This window comes from Pseudorca crassidens, chromosome 15 (genome assembly GCF_039906515.1).
Source record: "Pseudorca crassidens isolate mPseCra1 chromosome 15, mPseCra1.hap1, whole genome shotgun sequence".
NCBI classification, from domain to species: domain Eukaryota; kingdom Metazoa; phylum Chordata; class Mammalia; order Artiodactyla; family Delphinidae; genus Pseudorca; species Pseudorca crassidens.
In genome coordinates, this window is record NC_090310.1 from 75143918 (window position 1) to 75163768 (window position 19851).

Here is a 19851-nt window from a genome sequence, read left to right on the forward strand (position 1 = left end):
GACTCACAGTTTCAGAACCAAGACCCAAACCCAGGTCTTCCCAGCTCCAAGGCCCATGCTATTTTGATCATCTTACTTGAGTCTCGTTTCCTCATCTGCAAAATAGGAGAGTTAAAAATATCTTGAGTGTTGAATAAAAGAGTAAGAAGTTATGGTGCAAGTATAATATACGATTTCATTGGGCCCAAATAATAACCAGGGAGGAAGGTGATGTTATGGGCATGGTATCAATGAAGAAACTGAGGCCCAGAGAAGCCAAATGACTTGCCCAAGGTCACTGAGCAATGATGTGGAATGAGAATCCAGTTCTGATTCCAAAGACTCAAAACTGGGAATGAAATAACCATTTTCCTGGCCACCCACCTGAATTTCCCCCACCCAAGAATTAAGCATATGCAAAAAAAAGTGGGCCTCTGACTTCACAGATGTACTACCGCCCCAGAACAAGTGTGCTGCTAGCCAGACTTTGTGCAAACTGGGAAAAGGGGCTCTTCCTCAGGTGGACCCAGCACTGCACCAGAGTACACAGCTCAGCATATGGAGTGCAGGTTGGTTCAGTCTCATTTTGCCTCCTCAGGTCTCCTTGTGCAGTGCACAGCCTGTAGAACACTCTGCAGCAGTCCTGCCCAGAGCACCCCCTCCCCCAAACTCCTCCTCCTCAAAGCATCCTTAGAAAGAGTCACCTGTGAGTACCCACTGTAAGAACTCATCTTGGCCAGATGGTCAGTCCAGCTAAATTTGCTTTCAGTGGGTGTAGGAAGAGAAAGGAGGCAAGATTTCTCTGCAAACACAAGGGACTGGTGCAGATTTGCAAGCCTGATTTAATAGTCTCATCCATCCCCTCCAGCTGCCCAAGGCCAGTCCTCTAATATCCACCTCCCAAGATGCCCATTCCTGGAAAACTCTGAGGTGGTCCCTCCGGCAGTGTCCTGACTTCCTTAGTCTCTGGCACTCTTTGTGGCAAGAGCCATGATCCCCAGTGGCCCTGGAATTGCAGCCACTGCATTCCAGAAGGGCATCCCACTCCTTTTCACCCCTGCTGACAGGGTTCCAAGCCAGGAGGACATAATGTAAGAATTGTTCCCATCCCCTGCCATCCCCACCCCTTGGCTCTACCCTTCAGATTAACCCCAGCCTCCCTGCAGCCTCCCTCACCAGTCGCCAGGGGACAGGTGTATGAGAACCAACCCTTTCGATCACACAGACTTCTAGAACATCAGAGCAGCAATGGCCTGTAGACCTTATGAAGCTGGAAAAACAGAACCCAGCAAGGGGCAAATGATCAGTGCCAAGGATCTCAAACTTCTTTCCCGATACCTACAATTTTGCAAAAGTTTTTGGGAACCCAGGTGTACCCTATGCCCGGCATTGGTGGCTCCAGAGCTTCCAGGTGAGAGCGGCTTAGAAGCAGCACGCTGATGTTGGGGGTGGGGTAGACACGGAGGACACTTGCCTTGAAGCTTCATTTGCACAGAAAGCGCAATGTTTTTTTAGACTGCCAGCCTTTGTTTGGGGAGGTTATCACGGGATTAAAACTGGTTACGATTACGGGAATTGTCTTGAAACTATGTGTGCAGAGCACACCCACTCTGTTTGCTTTAAATGTATGTCACAGATCAATAAAAACAGCGATTTTCTCTGTTCATTATTCTCTAAGGATGCTTTTATTCACACTGTACATTAAGAGACATGTCAGTTATTAATATCCAAGGATAGAATAATAATATAATATGATAAATACATGCATATTACACGGAGGAGGGGGCTTTGAGTGTGCCGACAGAGATTTTGAGGGAGGCTAATAAGATCTCCCAAGAAGTCAGACCTGCCTCCTGGGAGGAGGCCCTGGCTTATCAGCCACTTTAAAAGGTAGTGACATCTAGGGCCACACCAAGAGTACCCACCAGGGATCTGTAGGGAAACAGGAGAGGTTCTTAGTCAATTATAACGAAAGAAAGAGTATAAAATGCAGCTGTTAGAAGTACAGACACTGCATTCTGGCTTTGTACTGGCTGTGTGGCCTTGGGCAAGTCACCTAACCCTGCTGAGCTTCCATTTCCTCACCTGTACTATAGGGGTGCTAACAGCAGCTGCCTCCCCGATTATGTGGACATTTTATAGGACAAGGCCTGAGAAGCTCTTAGCATGGAGCCTGGCACATGAGAAGAGCGAAGCAGTCAGTGAAACACTTTATTTATTATGCTCACCACCATCGCAGAGGGTCAGGCACTCGCTGTTACCTGTGCACACTGGGGACCATATGGAAGTGGATTCTCTGTGAAGCTAATGAAGTTTAAGCTTCAGAGCCACTCCCAAACCCTGTACTGAATTTTGTATCTGTAAATCTGTATGCTTTTTCTTAAAGAGAGCCCCTTAAATAGTACATGCTTCAGGCCCCGTAACACTTGGACCTGCCCCTGGGTTCACAAATCTTGCTAGAGGGCAGAGCGGAGAGAAGCTTTCAGAACCCCCTGCTGAGGAGAGAGACTCTGTGTTTCATCACTTCTTCCCCAGAGCTCCGCCTGGGACCTCCCAGACCCATCCAGCCTTCCACGGGTGATGCTTCACACAGCGAGGCAACTTCCTTACTCAGCCCCTCGCGTCAAATCTCAGAAGCTAGCATGGAGATCGCTCCATTTTATAGACAAAGAAAGGGAGACCCGAAGAAGAAAGGAGATTGGTCCAAGGTCCTGAAGTCAGCGAGTGGTCTGGGGTGGGCTAGTTTTTGAATAAGCAACCTAATCCTTACACCAGGATTTATTGTTTTTCTCTTGCATGTCAAGAAAGTCTAATTGCTTGGATAATTCCACACCAAAGAACTTGCCCTGGATCTCCTGACACCATCTCCTTCGTATCACTTCCTCACCCCCTGGGCCCAAGGAGGGCTCCTTCCTCCAGGCATCCCTCTCTGAACACCTCTCCCAGCTCCCCTGGTCTCTGCTGGTGGTGCTGGGTAATCCGCCACTAAGTTACACACTCTCTTTACTTTTACTTTTATGAACATTTACTATCTCATTGAGGGATAGTGAAACAACTTCCTGGAGGTAGAAGCCTTGTCTAATGAGCCTAGTGCCCTCCCATGATGCTGCAAATGGGCTGAGCAGAGGTGAGGGACCCAACAGGGACCTGCAGTACCATCTCCTTCCAGCTCCCATTGGTGGTGACGTTTATCATGACACTCCTGGCCTCAGTCTGCAGCCTTTGATCTTCTAGGGATTACTTTCTTTGAGAGTCTAGAAACAGGTCATGTTCTGGATTCTGATAAGCCAGGGATTGAATCCCGCTCAGCTGTTTGCTGTGTGACTGTAAGCAAGTCACTTCTCTCCGAGCCTCAGTTTTCTCCTCTGGAAAATGGGGCAAATGATCCTCCCCCTCTGAGGGGCACTTTCAGTCTGGATTAAATAAGATGATGCACATAAAGCAAATTTTAGCACTGCACCTTGCTCCCGGCAAGCGTTTACTAAATCTTGGCCGTCCCCATCATATGAGGCGCGTGGAAATAAGACCAGCCTGTGCGTTCTTAGGCACTGACTGTGTATCAGGCTCAGTTCTAAGAGATTTACATAGCTTGCCTCATTTAATATTCACCACAACCAAGTGGATTGGCACTATCGTTTCCCCTATGTTTACAAATGAGTAAACTGAAGTTCAGAGAGGTTAAATGACTTGCCCCAGGTTACACAGCTTGGCATTCATCAAGTGTTCCTTGTGATTATCAAGTGAAATGTGCAACACAGCGCCAAGCACATAGTTAGAGCTCAATAAAAAGAAATCATGCCTGTAGAAGTGAGAAGATCCAGAAGGCTAGGTGGGACCCAGGCTCCAAGGAGCAGCTAGAAAAGGGGAACTGCGGCAAGAGGTGTTCACAGCAGGCCAAGGCAGGGTAAAGGGGGGACGGTCGAGGGGGTCTGGTGAAATCTGTCTAGACTGGGACCTCAGCGGTGTTCCGCCTCAGAGGCTCGGGAGGAGAGGGTCCTGCCTGTTGCACGGCCGCCCAGGGCGCGGAACGGGGGGCCCACAGGCAAAGGAGGCGTTACCTTGGGCGGGAGGGCGAAGACCACCGGCAGCAGCGCGAGCGGCGTGAACAGCAGCACCAGCAGCCGCCGCGCGCTCCACACCTTCTTAGCCACTGTCGCCAGCGCCGCCATCTGCGCGATCGCCCCGCGGAGCGGGCCAGTCCGGGACTGCCCGCGCCTGGCCCCCCGGCTCCGGCTTATAGCCTGGGGGAGGGTTTGGGGAGGGGACTGCGCTTGGGGGCCCGCCCTCTCCCTGCGCCTCCCGGAGGAAAAGGGTGGTGCCTGCTCCCCTGGGACTGGGCGAAAGAGACCCGGGAAAGTTAGGAAAAGTTCGACCCTAGAACTAAGGAACAGGACTCCAGCCCAGAAGGCAGAGTAGCCTCCGGTTTAAACCTCCTGACTTTCCAGCTATGTGGCCTGGGGCAACTGGCCGAACCCTTCCTTACTCTCCCGTGAAAAGGGCCATAACAACTGGAAGATTAAATCACTTACTAGTAATAAGGGGTTCAGGTACTGGCTCTGCCACATACTAGCTGCGTGGCCTTGACAACTGCCTCTGAGCCTCAGTTTTCTCAACCACACAGTGGGGGCGATGCCAGTGATGGTCTCTGCTAGACAAGAGGTCTCTTAGCAGCTATTGCTGTTGAGATCGTTTTTCTTATTTTCTCCCACGGTGGGTCAGTCATCTGTGGGTTGGAGCCCCGAGAAGTCTTTTTGTTCCTCTTGGATAAATGCACAGGAGTACAATCCTGGATTGTATGGTAGTTGCACCCTTGGTTTTTGAAGAAACCGCCATGCAATTTTCCAGTGTTAGCACTGTTTTACGTTTCTGTTAGCCACGTATGAGTGAGCCAGTTTCCCCACGTCCTTGCCAGCACTGGGGTGGTATTTTTTATTTTAGCCATTCTGATAGGGGTGTAGAGGTATCTCACTGTGGTTTTTTGTTTTTGGTTTTGGTTTTTTTGCGGTGCTCGGGCCTCTCACTGTTGTGGCCTCTCCCGCTGCGGAGCACAGGCTCTGGACGCGCAGGCCCAGCGGCCATGACCCACAGGCCCAACCGCTCCGCGGCATGCAGGATCCTCCCGGACTGGGGCATGAACCCACGTCCCCTGCATCCGCAGGTGGACTCCCAACCACTGTGCCACCAGGGAAGCCCTCACTGTGGTTTTAATCTGCATTTTCTTAACGGCTAATGATGTTTAACATCTTTTCACGTGCTTCTTTGCCATCTGTATATCCTCTTTGGGGGAAATTATTTCCTCCTGTTTGCCCATTTTCTCAGTGGACCGTTTTTTCTGCTGTTGAGTTTTGAGAGTACTTTATACAGTCTAGATACCAGTCCTTTGACAAATACGTTGTCTGCAAAAATTTTCTCCCAGTCTATAGCTTGGCTTTTCATCCTCTTAACAGACTTTTCAAAGAGCAAACATTTGTAATTTTGGTGGAGTCAAATTTATCAAATTTTCCCTTTTTTGGATCACGCTTTTGGTGTCAAAGTCTTTGCACAGCCCTAGATCCTGAAGATTTTTCTCACATTTTTTTCTAGAAGTTTGATAGTTTATAGTTTTATGTTTATATTTAAGTCCATGAGTTAATTTTTATATCAGGTATGAGGCTTAGATTGAGGTTCTTTTTTTTTGCCTATCAATTTGCCTACCAATTGCTGCAGCTTCACTTGTTTAAGAAGTTATCTTTATTCCATTGAATTGCTTTTGCACTTCTGTCAAAAATCAATTGGGCATATTTGGTGGATCTGTTTCTGGTTTCCCTATTCTGTTCCATTGATCTAATTGTCTATCCCTCTACCAATATACCACACTGTCTTAATGACTGTAACTGTATAATAAGTCCTGAAAATAGGGACAGTGATTCCTCCCACTTTATCCTTCTTTTTCAAAATTGATTCAGATATTCTGGTTTCTTTGCATTTCTATGTAAATTCTTAGAATATTATCTATATCTACAAAAATTAAACCTGCATATCGATTTGGAGATAATTGACATCTTTACTCTGTTGGCTCTTCTAATCCATGAACGTGGTATGTCTCTCCATTTATTTAGATCTTCTTTGATTTCTTTGATCAGCATTTTATAATTTTCAGCCTAAAAGTCCTATACATGTTTTGTTAGATTTGCACATAAGTACTACATTTTTGAGCAATGTAAATGGTATTCTATTTTTTTCAGGATCCATATATTCACTGCTAATATATAGAAATAAAATTGAATTTTGTATGTTTATCTTATATCCTAAAATCTTGCTCAATTCATTAATTAGTTCTGGGAGGTTTTTTTTTTTTTCTCAAATCCTTCAGACTTCTATATAGACAATCATGTCATCTACAAATAAGAACTGGTTTATTTCTTCCTTTCAGATCTGTATGTCTTGTATTTACTTTTCTTGCCTTACTGCACTGGCTAGAACTTCAGGCACTATGGTTGAATAAGAGTTTGAGAAAGGACATTCTTACATGATTCACAATCTCAGGGAGAAAGCATTCAGTCTTTCACTATTAACTATAATGTTAGCTGTAGGTGTTTTGTAAATGCTCCTTTTCAAATTGAGAAAGTTCCCATCTATTTTTATTTTTCTGAGAGTTCTTATCATGGATGAGTGTTGAATTTTATCAAATGCTTTGGGAGGGGGCATCAATTAATATGATCAAATTATTTTTCTTCTTTAGCCTATTAATATGATGGATTACAGTGATTGGTATTCAAGTAGTGAACCAGCTTTGTATCCCTGGGGAATATGCCACTTGATCATGATGTATAATTATTTTTATATTTTGTTGAATTCTATTTGCTAATATTTTATTAAAGATTTTTACATCTATAATCATGAGGGATATTGTCTGTAGTTTTTCTTTTTTTATTGCCTTTGTCTGGTTTTGGTATCTGGATAATACCAGCCTCATAAATGAATTGGGAATTGTTCCCTTCTCTTCTATTTTCTAGAAGAGACTGCATGGAATTGGTGTTAATTCTTGTTTAGGTGTTTGGTATTATTTCCCAGTGAAACCATCTAGGCCTATAGATTTTTTTATTTTTTGCAAAATTTTATATTTAATTTTCTTAATAGTTATAGGGCTATTTGAATTATCTACTTCATATTGAGTACATTGTGGTAGTTTTTATTTTCTGAGGAGTTGGTCTGTTTCATCTGAATTGTTAAATGTTTGCATGTAGAGTTTCTAGTATTCCCTTTTGATGTCTGCAGGTTCTATAGTGATATCCTTGATTCATTCATCCATTCCTGATTCATTCATTTGGTAACTTGCATCTTTTCTCTCTCTTTTTGTCAGTCTTACTAGAGATTTTTAAATTTAATCCTCTTTTCAAAGAACCAATGCTTGGAGGTTGTTTTTCTGTTTTCAATTTCATTGATTTCTAGGCCTATCTTTCTTTTTTCCATGCTTCTCTTTCTTTTTTCTTTTTTTCTACTCTTCTTTTTCTAGGACATTGAAGTGGGAGCTTAGATTATTGATTTGAGACCTTTTTCACCTTTTCAAATGTATACATTTAATGATAAAAATTCCCCCTCTCTGCACTGGTTTAGCTGTGTCTCACAAATCTTATGTGGTGTATTTTAATTATCATTCAGTTCAATGTATTTTTTATTTCCCCTTGAGATGTCTTCTTTGACCTGTGGATTATTTAGAAGTGAGGTGTTTAGTTTCTAAGTGTTTGGAGATTTTCCTATGATCTTTCTGTTATTGATTTTTAATTTGATTCCACTATGGTCAAAGAACCATAACCTTGTATAATTTCAATTCTTTTAACTTTCTTGAGATTTGTATTACAGTCCAGCATAACTATCTTTCTATATGTTCTATAGTCACTTGAAAGAATGTGTATTTTGCTGTTGCTGGGGGGACTGTTCTATAAACGTCAACTAGATTCTGTTGTTTGATGGTATTGTCAAGTTCTTCTATAGTCTTGCTGATTCTCTATTTACTTATTCTATCAATTATTGAGTCAAGGGTGTTGAAGTCTCTATAAATGTAGATTTGTCTATTTCTCTTTTCAGTTCTATCAGTTTTTGCTTCACATATTTTGTAGCTCTGTTGCTTGGCATATACACATTTAAGATTGCTAAATTTTTTAGTGTATTGACTCCTTCATTATTATATAATGTCCCTCTACGTCTCTGGGAACTTTCTTTGTTCTGAAGTCTACCTTCTTTGATATTAATATAGACACTTATGATTTCTTTTGACTACCGTTTACCATATATATTTTTTTATCCTTTTACTTTCAATACGCATATATCATTTTTTTTTTTTTTTGTGGTACGCGGGCCTCTCACTGTTGTGGCCTCTCCTGTTGCAGAGCACAGGCTCTGGACGCACAGGCTCAGCGGCCATGGCTCACGGGCCCAGCCGCTCCGTGGCATGTGGGATCTTCCCTGACCAGTGCACGAACCTGTGTCCCCTGCATCAGCAGGCAGACTCTCAACCACTGCGCCACCAGGGAAGCCCTATATTTGAAGTGAGTTTCTTACAGACAGCATACAGTTGGGTCATGCTTTTAAAAACTCCACTCTGCTAGGCTCTGTCTTTTAATTAGTGTTTTTAGACCATTTACATTTAACATAATTGTTGATATATTAGGGCTTAAATCTGCCATTGTTTTCTATATGTTCTCTATCTATTCTCTATCTCTCTTATTTCTCTGTTTTCTTTTTCCTGCTTTCCTGTGGATTACTTGAACATTTTTTAGAATTCCATTTTGATTTTTACATAGTGATTTTGAGTGCATTTATTAGTATGGATTTTTTTAGTGCTTATCCTAGTTACTACATTGTATGTACATAACTCAGCACAGTCTACTGGTACCAATTTCAGTAAAGTATAGATACCTTATCTCCCTTTATGTCCCTTTACTTTACCTGTTATAGTATTATTATCTTGTATTTCCTCCTTATACATTTAGAACCACATCAGACAATGTCATAATTTTGGCCTCAACCATTAAACATAATTTAGAAAACCCAAGAGGAAAACAGTTTATTGCAGTTACCTATATTTTTGCTTGCTATGTTCTTTCTTCCTTCCTGATATTCAAATATTCCTTTATCATTTCCTTTTGGTTTAGAGAACTTCCTTTAGTCATTCTTTTAGTGTAGGTCCAATGGCAACAAACTCTCTTAGGTTTTCTTCATCTGAGAAGGTCTTGACTTCCCCTTTGTTCCTAAAGGATATTTTCACTGGATATAGGATTCTGAGTTGACAGTTTCTTCTTTCAGCACTTGACAAACGTTATGCCACTTTTTTCTGGACTTCATGAATTTTGGTGAGAAATTCACTGTAATTTGAATTGCTTTTCCTTTAGAGGTAAGATGTCATTTCTCTCTCACTGCTTGCAAGGTGTTTTTCTTTGTCTTTAGTTTTCAGAAGTTTGACTATATGCCTTGGTGTAGTTTCTTTTAGTTATCTTGTTTGGAGTTAATTCAGCCTCTTGAGTCCGTACATTTATTCTTTTGCCAAATTTGAGAAGTTTTCAGCCATTATTTCTTTGAATACTTTTATGCTCCTTCCTCTTTTTCCTCTCTTTTCAGAACTCCAATGACACAAATGTTAGACCATTTGTTATAATCCCACAGATTCTTGAGGCTCTGTTCATTTTTTCAGTCTATTTTCTCTCTGGTGTTCAGATTATGTAATTTCTATAGTTCTATCTATAAATTTTTTAAAACTATGATTTTCTAAAAATATGAATAAGAAATAAACTAAATTCCATGGGGTCAGCACTGTTGTAACCTGTCTTGGTGTAAGAGTATGCATGAGTTTCATCCACAATGAATCTGTATATACTTGGTCTACTAGTTTTTATATATATATATTTATTTATTTAATTTATTTATTTTCCTTATTTTTTTTTTGGCTGTGTCGGGTCTTAGTCGCAGCACACGGGATCTTTGTTGAGGCACGCGGGATCTTTGCGTCATGGCTCACGGTCTGCTCGGGCTTCTCTCTAGTTGCAGTGCGCGGACTTCTCTCTAGTTGTGGCATGCGGGTTTTCTCTCTCTAGTTGTGGCGCGCGGGCTCCAGGGCGCATGAGCTCTGTAGTTTGCGGCACTCGGGCTCTCTCATTGAGGCATGTGAGCTCAATAGTTGAGGCACATGAGCTCAATAGTTGTGGCACGCGGGCTTAGTTGCCCCGCGGCATGTGGGATCTTAGTTCCCCTACCAGGGATCGAACACACGTCCCCTGCATTCCCCTGTACCACCAAGGAAGTCCCTGGTCTACTGTTTAATATGCTTGAACCATTCAAAAGAATCAGATTTACTAAAATGTATAATTGCAGTTTATACTGTTCAAGAGAATTTAATCAAATTAGTGATCTATGTCAAATGCTCAAGGAATGTTGTCTTCATACCTTACTTATTAATGAATAATAACAGCCAACATTCACTGAGTACTTACTCTGTGCCAGGCCCTGTTCTAAGAGCTTTATATGATTTAACTCACTGAACACAAAAATGACCTTATGCAGTAGATGCTAATATATTCCCATTTTGCAGAGGAGGAAACTGAGGTACAGAGAGCTTGAGTAGCTTATCCAAGGACACACAGCTATTAAGGAGGATTCAAATCCCAGTAGTCTAGCTCCAGAGTCCCCATGCCTAACCACGACATAGTAATGACTCAGAGTATATGTTTTATTAGATATGTTTCATTAGATGTGTTTATTAGATACGAGAAATATGACTTTTACGGTGAACATTAAAGTAAAATAACACCTCATCCCCTCAAAAATTTGAGAGTTGTCAACAATTTGAGCGTATGCACTCAAGAAGCTGTTTCCTAATACTCAGTACCATCAGATAACAAGGGTCATCAACACTCCTCTAACCATCTAACACAGTGGTTCTCAACCCTGGCTGCACTTGGAATCACCTGGGAAGCTTTAAAAATGCTGACGCCCAGGCACTGCCCTTAGAGAGTCTGATTTAATTGTCTGGGATGTGGTCTGAACATCAGGATTTTTAAGAGCCCCCAGCAGATTCTAATGTGCAGCTGGGGTTGAGAGCCACTTTTGGAACAACTCCACTGCTTTCCAACTCCCCACACCCCTAAAAGCTAATCCATCTTTTGTCAGATTCTGGTGGAATCATTTCCCTGATGCAAAATCTGAGTTGGCTTCTACAACTTCATATCTAGAGACTTCAGTCCGGTTCTCATGGCCCTCCTGAGTTCTACCAAAATTTTGCCACTTAATATCTCCAGGGCCTGGGCGTGGTCTGTGGTAGGTGCTCTGTCAATGTTTACTAAATGACTATTTAAACACCAGACTTGGTTTTCCGCACCAGTCAATTTGGGGCTAATCATACATACCTTTCATTATTCCTTTTATTCAATAAATATTGACTGCATAGCAACTATATACCAGGCTATGAATACAATCATGAATAAGACCAAAAATTTAAAATCTCTGCCTACCTGGAACTTTCATTTAGTTGGCGGGGGATGGAGTTGGAGGAGACAAATGATAAACAAATGAGTAAAATGTATTATGGCATAAAGATGAGAAGATGACAAGTGCTACGGAGGAAAATGAGGCAGGAGAGGGAGATGGCTTGTGATGGGGGGCGGGGGTACCATTTCAGATAAGGTGGTCAGGGAAGCCCTGGATGACTAGGTGACTAAGAGCCTTAAGCTAAGCAGAGACCCAAGGAAAGTGGGCGAGTGGACCCTCTGAGTATGTGAAGGAAGCATTCCAAGAGGAACGAAAAGTCAAGTGCAATGGCTCTGAGGCAAGAGCAAGCAAGACCTGGCTTAGAGTCATCAAGGAACAGGGTACAGAGGTGTGATCAGAAGGGCAGCCAGCGACTAGAAGACACAGGATCTTGAAAGGCTGAGTAAGGATTCTGCATTCTACCCTGAATGACAAGGGCAGCCACTGCAGGGATTTAAGCAGAGTGACAGATGCTGCTTTCATTATGTTAGTAACAGATTTACTTAGATATAACTGACATAGCATACAATTCATCCATTTAAAGCCAAGAGGTCCAGAGTTTTTAGTATACTCACAAAGTTGTGCAGCCATTACTATAATCGATTATAGAAATCTTTCATCATCCTAGAAAGAAACCCCACACCCATTAACAGTCTCAACCAACGCCCAATCTCCCCCCAACCTCCAAAGCCCTAGATAACCACTGATCTACTTTCTGTCTCTCTAGATTTGCCTATTCTGGACATTTTGTATAAATGGAATCATACAATACGTGGTCCTTTGTGTCTGGCTTCTTTCACTTAGCATGATTTTGTTCAAGGTTCACCCACACTGTAGCATGTGTAAGTACTTCTCTCATTTTTATGGCCAAATAATGTTCCATTGTATAAATATACCACATTTTATTTATCCATGTGTCACTTGATGGATATTTGAGTTGTTTCCACTTTGGGGCTATTATGGTAACGCTGCTATGAACATTTGTGTGCAGGTTTTTCTGTGGACATGTCTTCAGATCTCTGAGGGAGGGACAGAAAGGAGCTGTCATTGAGACCGAATTAGATGGTGGAATGTTTCTCAACACCTGAGAGGCAGACCCGTAAGGAAACACAGATCATTTTATGTTGTACTAGACGGTATTTAAATAACATTTAATCCCACAGAGTGAAAGTTATTCCCTGTGTCAATTTTCCTTAACTCTTCATTACACCACGGAGAGGGTCTCGGCTGGGTGTTAGTGTCCCTTTAATATCTCATCACTTGGTAACTCTCTTTGTAACAGCCAAAGAAGATTTCAAGGCCAGAGACTTCGACATCTTGCTGCGACTGGACAGCACTGGTTTCTTTTTATTTTATTCATTCTTCTAATTACTTTTGACTTAGGACAAGTGATTTCTTTCTTTCTTTCTTTTTTTTAAACTAAAGCCCATGATTTTAAAACAATCCTCATTTTAAGTTAAATCTATTGAAGTTTACCATGTGAAGCAACTCAAAGAAAAACACTAAGTAACTCTTAGTATGGGAAGTGCATGGTTATGGCAAAATTCCAAAAATTGGATGCAAAGATCTGAAATTTGGGAAACCAAGAGATGGCAAGAGAAAGGCCCTGGAAGAGATGCAGTGCTCACTTCCTATCCAGATCATGCTGCCATGATTCCCGTAAACCCCTAGGGCAAGTTATTTCCCAATGGACCCTTTGCAGGCTGTGATGAAACCCTCTCCCATGTCCTTTCAAGTTGGAGACCTGACCTTGAGCCAGCCCAATAGTCGGCTTCATCAAAGGTTCTAGCCAGGTTAGTGTCAGACAGCCTGGGATGGTCAGCGAGGCCCTGCAGAGAGCACTTTGGACATGTGAGGCCTGGGTGTGGGAGGATGGGGTGCTCCAAACCGGAAAAACGAGTCCTGGGGATTTGGACCAGCTGACATCATAGAAACTCAAGTCCATTCCCCAAAGCCCGGAGGCAACTGGGACCAGCGTATATTGCACCCAGCGCCCCTGGACTGGCTCCCTGTTTCTGGAACCAGCTGAGAGATTCAGAGTACAAATATCTTCTATTAGAGCAGAGGTTTCAATCTGGTGACTCAAATGTAGTAATAATAATAATGATAGCATTAATAATAGCAAGCACATATACTGCACTTAACTATGTGTGAGGCACTGTTTGCAGCACTTTACATGTATTAATTTATTTAATCCTTATAATAATCCATTTTCATTACCTTATTGAGCCTGTCACACCGCACTGGATGAAGCAACACTCAAATTCTGGCTGTACCACTTGCTTGTTATGCAACCCATTGGGCCTCAGTTTCCTTATCTGAAATGAGAACAAAAATTGTATGTAACTCATAGGGAGGTTGGGAGGATTAACAGGCGAGCGTAGAGCACAGCACTTGCATACAGTAAGTGTGCAACAATTGGCCATTGTTATTCTGCTTGTGGCAGATTTTCCAAGGACAGCACCAATATATATCTTCCATCCTATGTGTGCATCCCATATGCTCCTCTTACAATGTGATTAACACTTTGCACTGAGAGTTGGGGGTCTATGTCCCCACCTCTGGAAAGTGGGTGGGGGCTTGTGATGCACCAACCAACAGAACATGGCAGAATGGATGCGATGTGATTTCCAAGGTTGAGCCATAAAGTGGGTACAGCTTCTGCCTGGTTCCCGCACTCTTTGAGACTCTCGCCCTTGAAACCCAGCTGTCATATCTGGAGTTTAAACTAAACCAGGCAGTAAAACCACATGGAGAGAAACCCAAGAAGCCACTAGCAATAACTAACTGGCATATGAGTGAATGAGCCTTCAGATAATTCCAGCCCTTTGCCTTTCAACTAAGGCCCCAGATGTGGTAGATCAAAGACATTCCTCGGTTAAAAAAAAAAAAAAACACGACATCCCTGGGTTGCCCTGTCCAAAGTTCTGACCCACATAATCTGCAAACACAATAAATGGTTGTTTTATGCCGTTATGTTTTGGAGCAGTTTGTCACACAGCAATAGGTAAATGTTACCATCACTATTACTTTTCTCACCTGGAGAAGAGCTTCTTATAGGAAGGAGAGTGCAGACATGAGGCCTCTAGCTGGATGACTTAGAACTCTACAGGGGACAAGGGGGCTCCAAGGCTGGACCCACTAATTAGCTCCCTGCCTTTGTTTCTTCCCCCCTTTCCACTGAAAAGAAAGTAGAGTGTGGGAGGGAATTCTTTCTTTTCCTTTTTTTGGTGTGTTTTATCTTTTGTGTGTGTCGGGGGAGGGAATTCTTAAAGAACTTCCACAGTCAGAGGATGGTTTGACTACCATTTATTTTCATTCCCATTGGTATGCCCATTGGACAGATGGTATGCAGGCCTCTCATTGTTGTGGCCTCTCCCGTTGCGGAGCACGGGCTCCGGACGCACAGGCTCAGCGGCCATGGCTCACGGGCCCAGCTGCTCCGCGGCATGTGGGATCTTCCCGGACCAGGGCATGAACCCATGTCCCCTGCATCGGCAGGTGGACTCTCAACCACTGCGCCACCAGGGAAGCCCACTACCCCCCTTTTTAATACGCAAATTACAACCTCTGTAAAGTGTGTGTGTGTGTGTGTGTGTGTGTGTGTGTGTATACACGCACACTAATTATACACATCAGCTCAGTTACTAAAGGGCTTGCTATGTGCCAAGCACTGTGCTGGTCACTTACATGAATGACTGAATCCTGCCTAATACTTCAACACCATGTCCCACCTGCCTTCCCCTCAACCACTGGGTGCCACCCTCTTTGTGACCTTCTTCCTGCTCCTTGAACATGCCAAGTTCTTGCACTGACTGCTCCCTCTGCCTGGATCTCTCCTCCCCACTCCTTCCCCACCATCCCTTCATAGTGGCTGGTTCCTTCTCCTCACTCAGGTCTCAATTCAGATGTCACCTCCTCAGAAGGGCCTCCGTGACTACCTAATTTAATGAAACGTAGACTTCCTCAACTCTACAACACTCCTTCTGTATAAAATCCCCTCAGTTGTTCCTTCACAGCATGACTCACCATTTGAAATTATTCCCTCCTAGATGAAGCCCCATGAGAATAAGGAGTCCAGATTGTACTGTTCTACAGTCCCAGTGCCTGGGACATAGCAGGGGTTCAATCAACTATTGAATAGTTGAACATGCTTTAAATAAAGTGTATTTTATTACTATGAACATCGACCAGAATCATGCATATCATTCGTTCAACAAATATGAATTGAGCGCATACTATGTACCAGGCATCTTTCTGGGCGCTGGGGCTCTGGCAGTGATCGAATGAAGCAAAAGCCTCTGCTCTCATAGAGGTTTTATTTTGGCAGCTCTGTAACGAGATGCATGAGTGACATATATAGCACATCACACGGTGCTTAGTGCTATGAAGGAACATAAAGCAGGGAGAGGGGAGAGGGCCTGAGGGGAGAGTATGGGCACCAGTTTCCACTTCACCTGCACGGAAGGGACTCTCAGTGCCTCCCCCACTCCCTTCACTGAGCCCCGTACCACGGTCAGCATCTTTCAGCGTGACATCTTGGTCAAGGCCTCTACGGCTCCAAGAGCAATACTGGCTTTGAAGCAAGTCTCAGCAGGTGGGCTGAGGCTGGGGCGGGGATAAGTCACCCCTTGAGATGCCCTGGAGGGAGGGAGTCAAGCAACTTGACCTCTCAGGGCCTTCCCTCTCTACGGGGAAAGGGGCAGGGCCCGGACTCCCCTGGCCTGGAGCTACAACTAACTCTGGATTCTGGGCCATCCCCTAACCCCCTCTATCCCGGGCAGAGAGCAAAGGTTTACAAACATCAGGAGGCCTTTGATCGGCACCAAACCCCCAGGCTTCTGACTGTTTTTTGTTCCAAGCTGCAGGCCAGGACCCTACTCTGCTTTGCCTCCAGCAGGGAAGACTGTGGGTAGGAGGGGTGTGTGTGTGTGTGTGTGTGTGTGTGTGTGTGTGTGTGTGTGTGTGTGTGTGTGTGTGTGTGTGTGTGTGTGTGTGTGTGTTGCCATAGGGGAGGAAGGCTCACGTAGCTCCTTGGTTTTTTTTCCAACAAGCAGGCTGGGCTTGTATAAGGGAATCCAACTCAATTCAGTAGATGTTTACTGAGCACCCACTACCTTCCAGGCACCAATAGAGAAACAAGGGCTGAGACAGTGCAGCAAACAGGACCCTCTGCCCCCCAGAGCATACAAGAAGCAAATGAGCAAGTGAATATAAATGGTAGTAGGTGCTTGTGAATGGGATGGAGACAAAGCTGGGGAGGTGATGGGGAGGGCTGAGGCTGGGGGTGTTAGCTTCTATACAGGGTGCTCATGGAAGACAAAGTGGTGTTTGACAGAGAATTGAAGGAAGTGAAGGCGGTAGCCATGTGAGGATGTGTGAGGAACAGTGTGACAGGCAAAGGGAACAGCAAGTACAATGGCCCTGAGATGGGAGCATGACTGCCTATTGGAAGAACCGTGTGGCTGGCCCAAAGTGAGAAGAGGGGGTCAGAAAGATATCCCATGCTCTTGGATTGGAATTCTCTCACCTTCTGTAAGAAGCAAAATCTTCCCCAAAAGCAAACTTTGCAAGTTTCTCTTGTATCTTACTGGCCAGAAAAAGGTCACATGCCCACCCCTATATCAGGGACCAATCTGGGCTTCTCTGAGATAAAGTCATCTGCACCTAATAAATACCTGGACAAATCCAGGCTCTGTCCAAAAGGAACAAGGGGGCTGGCTTTTAGTAGGCAACAGACAATGTCTAGCACAGTCTCTACCATACAGGCTGATGACTCTAGGCAAGGTGCTTAGCATCTGTGAGCCTCAGCTTCCTCTTCTGTAAAAGGGGTAGAGCAAAGAACTATTCTTTCTGCCCTACCAGCATCCATTTCCTGATCTTCCCGTGAAACACCTTGATTTCCCTTAGGGCAGTGGTCTCAGAACAGCAGCCTCAGCATCACCTGGGAACTTGTTAGAAATGAAAATTCTCAGCCCAGCCTGAGACCTTTTGATTCAGATAGATTAGGGTTGGGGCCAGGCAATGTGCACCTGTGTATTCTTGGCTTATAAAGTGAAGCAAATGATGCTGTATTATAATTGCCTGTTTGTTGGTCTCTAAAAATAGTAGCAATGTAAATTATATAATAATAACAACAACAGCTAATTGTTGCCATGTGCCAAGCACTGCAGTAGGGCTCTACGTACATTATTTCATTAATGCTTATGGGGGCGTTGATGTGAGACCCAGTTCCTCTACAAGGAAGGACCGCTTGCCCCAGATGCAGATGTAGTCAGCAGGCAGCCTTCATCTGTCTCCCCTTCAGGAATCGAGTCACAAGCAGAGTGGCCTCATCCAAGCCCACACCCTTCCAGGGGTGGCCCGCTCATGTCTGGGTGATGTGAGATTATGAAGGCCTGGCCATCTCTGCCCAACTTGGGACATCTCTGCAGGGCCACTGTAGCTGCAGACACCCCCCTCCACCGGGCGGGGAAGCTGGCTGAGGCTGTTGTTGGGTCTGCCTCTCAGCCCCACTTCTGCCCCCGCTCTCCCTTGCTTCCTTCCCTCCCTTCCCTTCTCTGGAGGCTGACACCTTAATAAACATCCTACATGCTAAACTGCATCGCTCAGTGTGCTTCCTGGGAATTCCGACCCAGCAGAGTGCTCACAGCAGCTCCACGAGGTAGACACCACTGTTAGTCCATTTTGCAGATGAGGACACTGTGGCTCAGAGGTACAGTGAGGGGGTCCCAAGCCATGCAGCTGGTGAGCAAGGAGACATGGGATGGAAGCCGTCACACTTCTGAAGAGGGAAGTGGCATCCTCTGGCTTTACAAGGGTGTCTCTGGCTGCTGAGGAAGGATGCAGGGGGGTCCAGGGCAGAAGTGGGGCAGGGCGGGGGGGGACAGGGAGCAGTGGGGAAACCATTGATTGCAGCGGCACTGGGATGGTGGTAGGGGGACTTCCTCGTCACTGTAGCTTCTTCGGGATCTGGCACTGAGCTGGACACAGCCAACACGCTTGCTAAATGCCTAGTGAGTGAGCAAGTGAGTGAGAGAACGCATGACAAAATCAAGGCAGGAGGGAACTAGACGTCCCCACGTGTGGTCTGTCTTGCTCACCAGGATCCTGAGTGATAAGCATGGTGCCCACCACATCTGGACACTCAGCTAAGGTGTTGAGTGAATAAATGAACAAGTTCAAGGGAGAGAGGGAGAGAGGGAGGGAGGGAGGGAGGGAGGGAGACAGCAAGAGGAGAGGGAAGGAGAGGAAAGAGAACAAGGGAGGCAGAGGGGAGGAGGACAGAGGAGGAAGAGGAGGGGAGGAGAGAAGGAAGTGAAAGAGGATGGAAGGGGAGGGAAGTTTCTTTTTGACTTCTTTGCACAGAGAATGACGGTAACTTGCGACCTCTGGTGGCGAAGGAGAGCCACTCCACCGGGTTCGGGGAAAGGGGAATTCAGTCCTTTGGAGTTGCAGGGCCCTGAATTCAAGACAAAAGAGATACCCAGTTCCAGAAAGAGGGTTGGGGCAGGCCCTTGTAAGGACGTGGGCACTCACTGTCAGGGGCTCTGTCAGTTGGTGATGGCAGGGTCAGGGCTCTGGCAAGGCAAGAGAAGCACCTGCCTAGGGCACAAATTTAAGGGGGCCCCTAAAACTCAGTTAACTGAGACCAATATGTTAATGCAATATTTTAAAACATCAAAGTGTGGCCCACAAACCAGCTGCCTGTTTTTGTAAATAAGATTGTATTGGAACCAGGATCAGGATTCAGGCTAACGTCCTCAGTTATGGCAGAGATTACAGCCCACGTGCCTCATGAGTGCAGGTGGTCCCATCTCCTCTCGGCCAGCTCAGATCATTTAATAAGAGCACGCCTATACGGGGCACTCAGTAGGCCAGGCTTGGGTAACTGCATTCTGTGGCCAGTGGACTGGCCACAATTTCCCAGGAGATGTGGGCCTGTGTCCTTTTCAGTGTTGGACACATCTATGCCACATCACATTTCCCTGGCTCTGCCATTCATTAGCAGTGTTACCTTGGGCAAGACTGAATTTCTCCGTGCCTCAGTTGTCTCCTCTGTAAGATGGGTTAATGCACACAAAGAACTTAGTGACTGCTCAATAAACTGTTGTTAAAAATGTGGGCTTGAATGCCAGCTCTGTCACTTATTGTGACCCTAGGACGTCCTACTTCTCACTGCTAAGAGTGTTTCCTCATCCGTTATAACCCTTGTTATAACCGGTGGGAATTCACATGCTGCTGCTGGTGCCATTGGCTCATCGGTGCAAAGCACAGGCTGTCTGTCCCCTGTGGACTTTGAGGGATCTGGGATTGCAGAGGGTTCCTTAGCCCTCTGTGAGACACTGAACTAGGAGAAGAATCCACTGCTCC

General features: G+C 44.8%; 1 protein-coding gene across 2 annotated transcripts in view; it reads right to left on the minus strand.

Moving 5' to 3' along the window:
* SLC13A3 (solute carrier family 13 member 3) overlaps positions 1-19851 on the minus strand; it is a 92891-nt gene that overhangs the window by 70493 nt on the left and 2547 nt on the right. Inside the window, exons 2-3 of one of the 2 annotated variants that reach the window (XM_067708318.1) lie at positions 13699-13796; positions 4038-12497 (exon numbers count right to left, since the gene is read on the minus strand). In XM_067708318.1, the coding sequence (XP_067564419.1) occupies positions 4038-4148 (111 nt within the window). In that variant the 5' untranslated portion in view covers positions 4149-12497; positions 13699-13796. The remainder of the gene's footprint in view (positions 1-4037; positions 12498-13698; positions 13797-19851) is intronic. The other variant, XM_067708319.1, reaches the window with a different exon arrangement.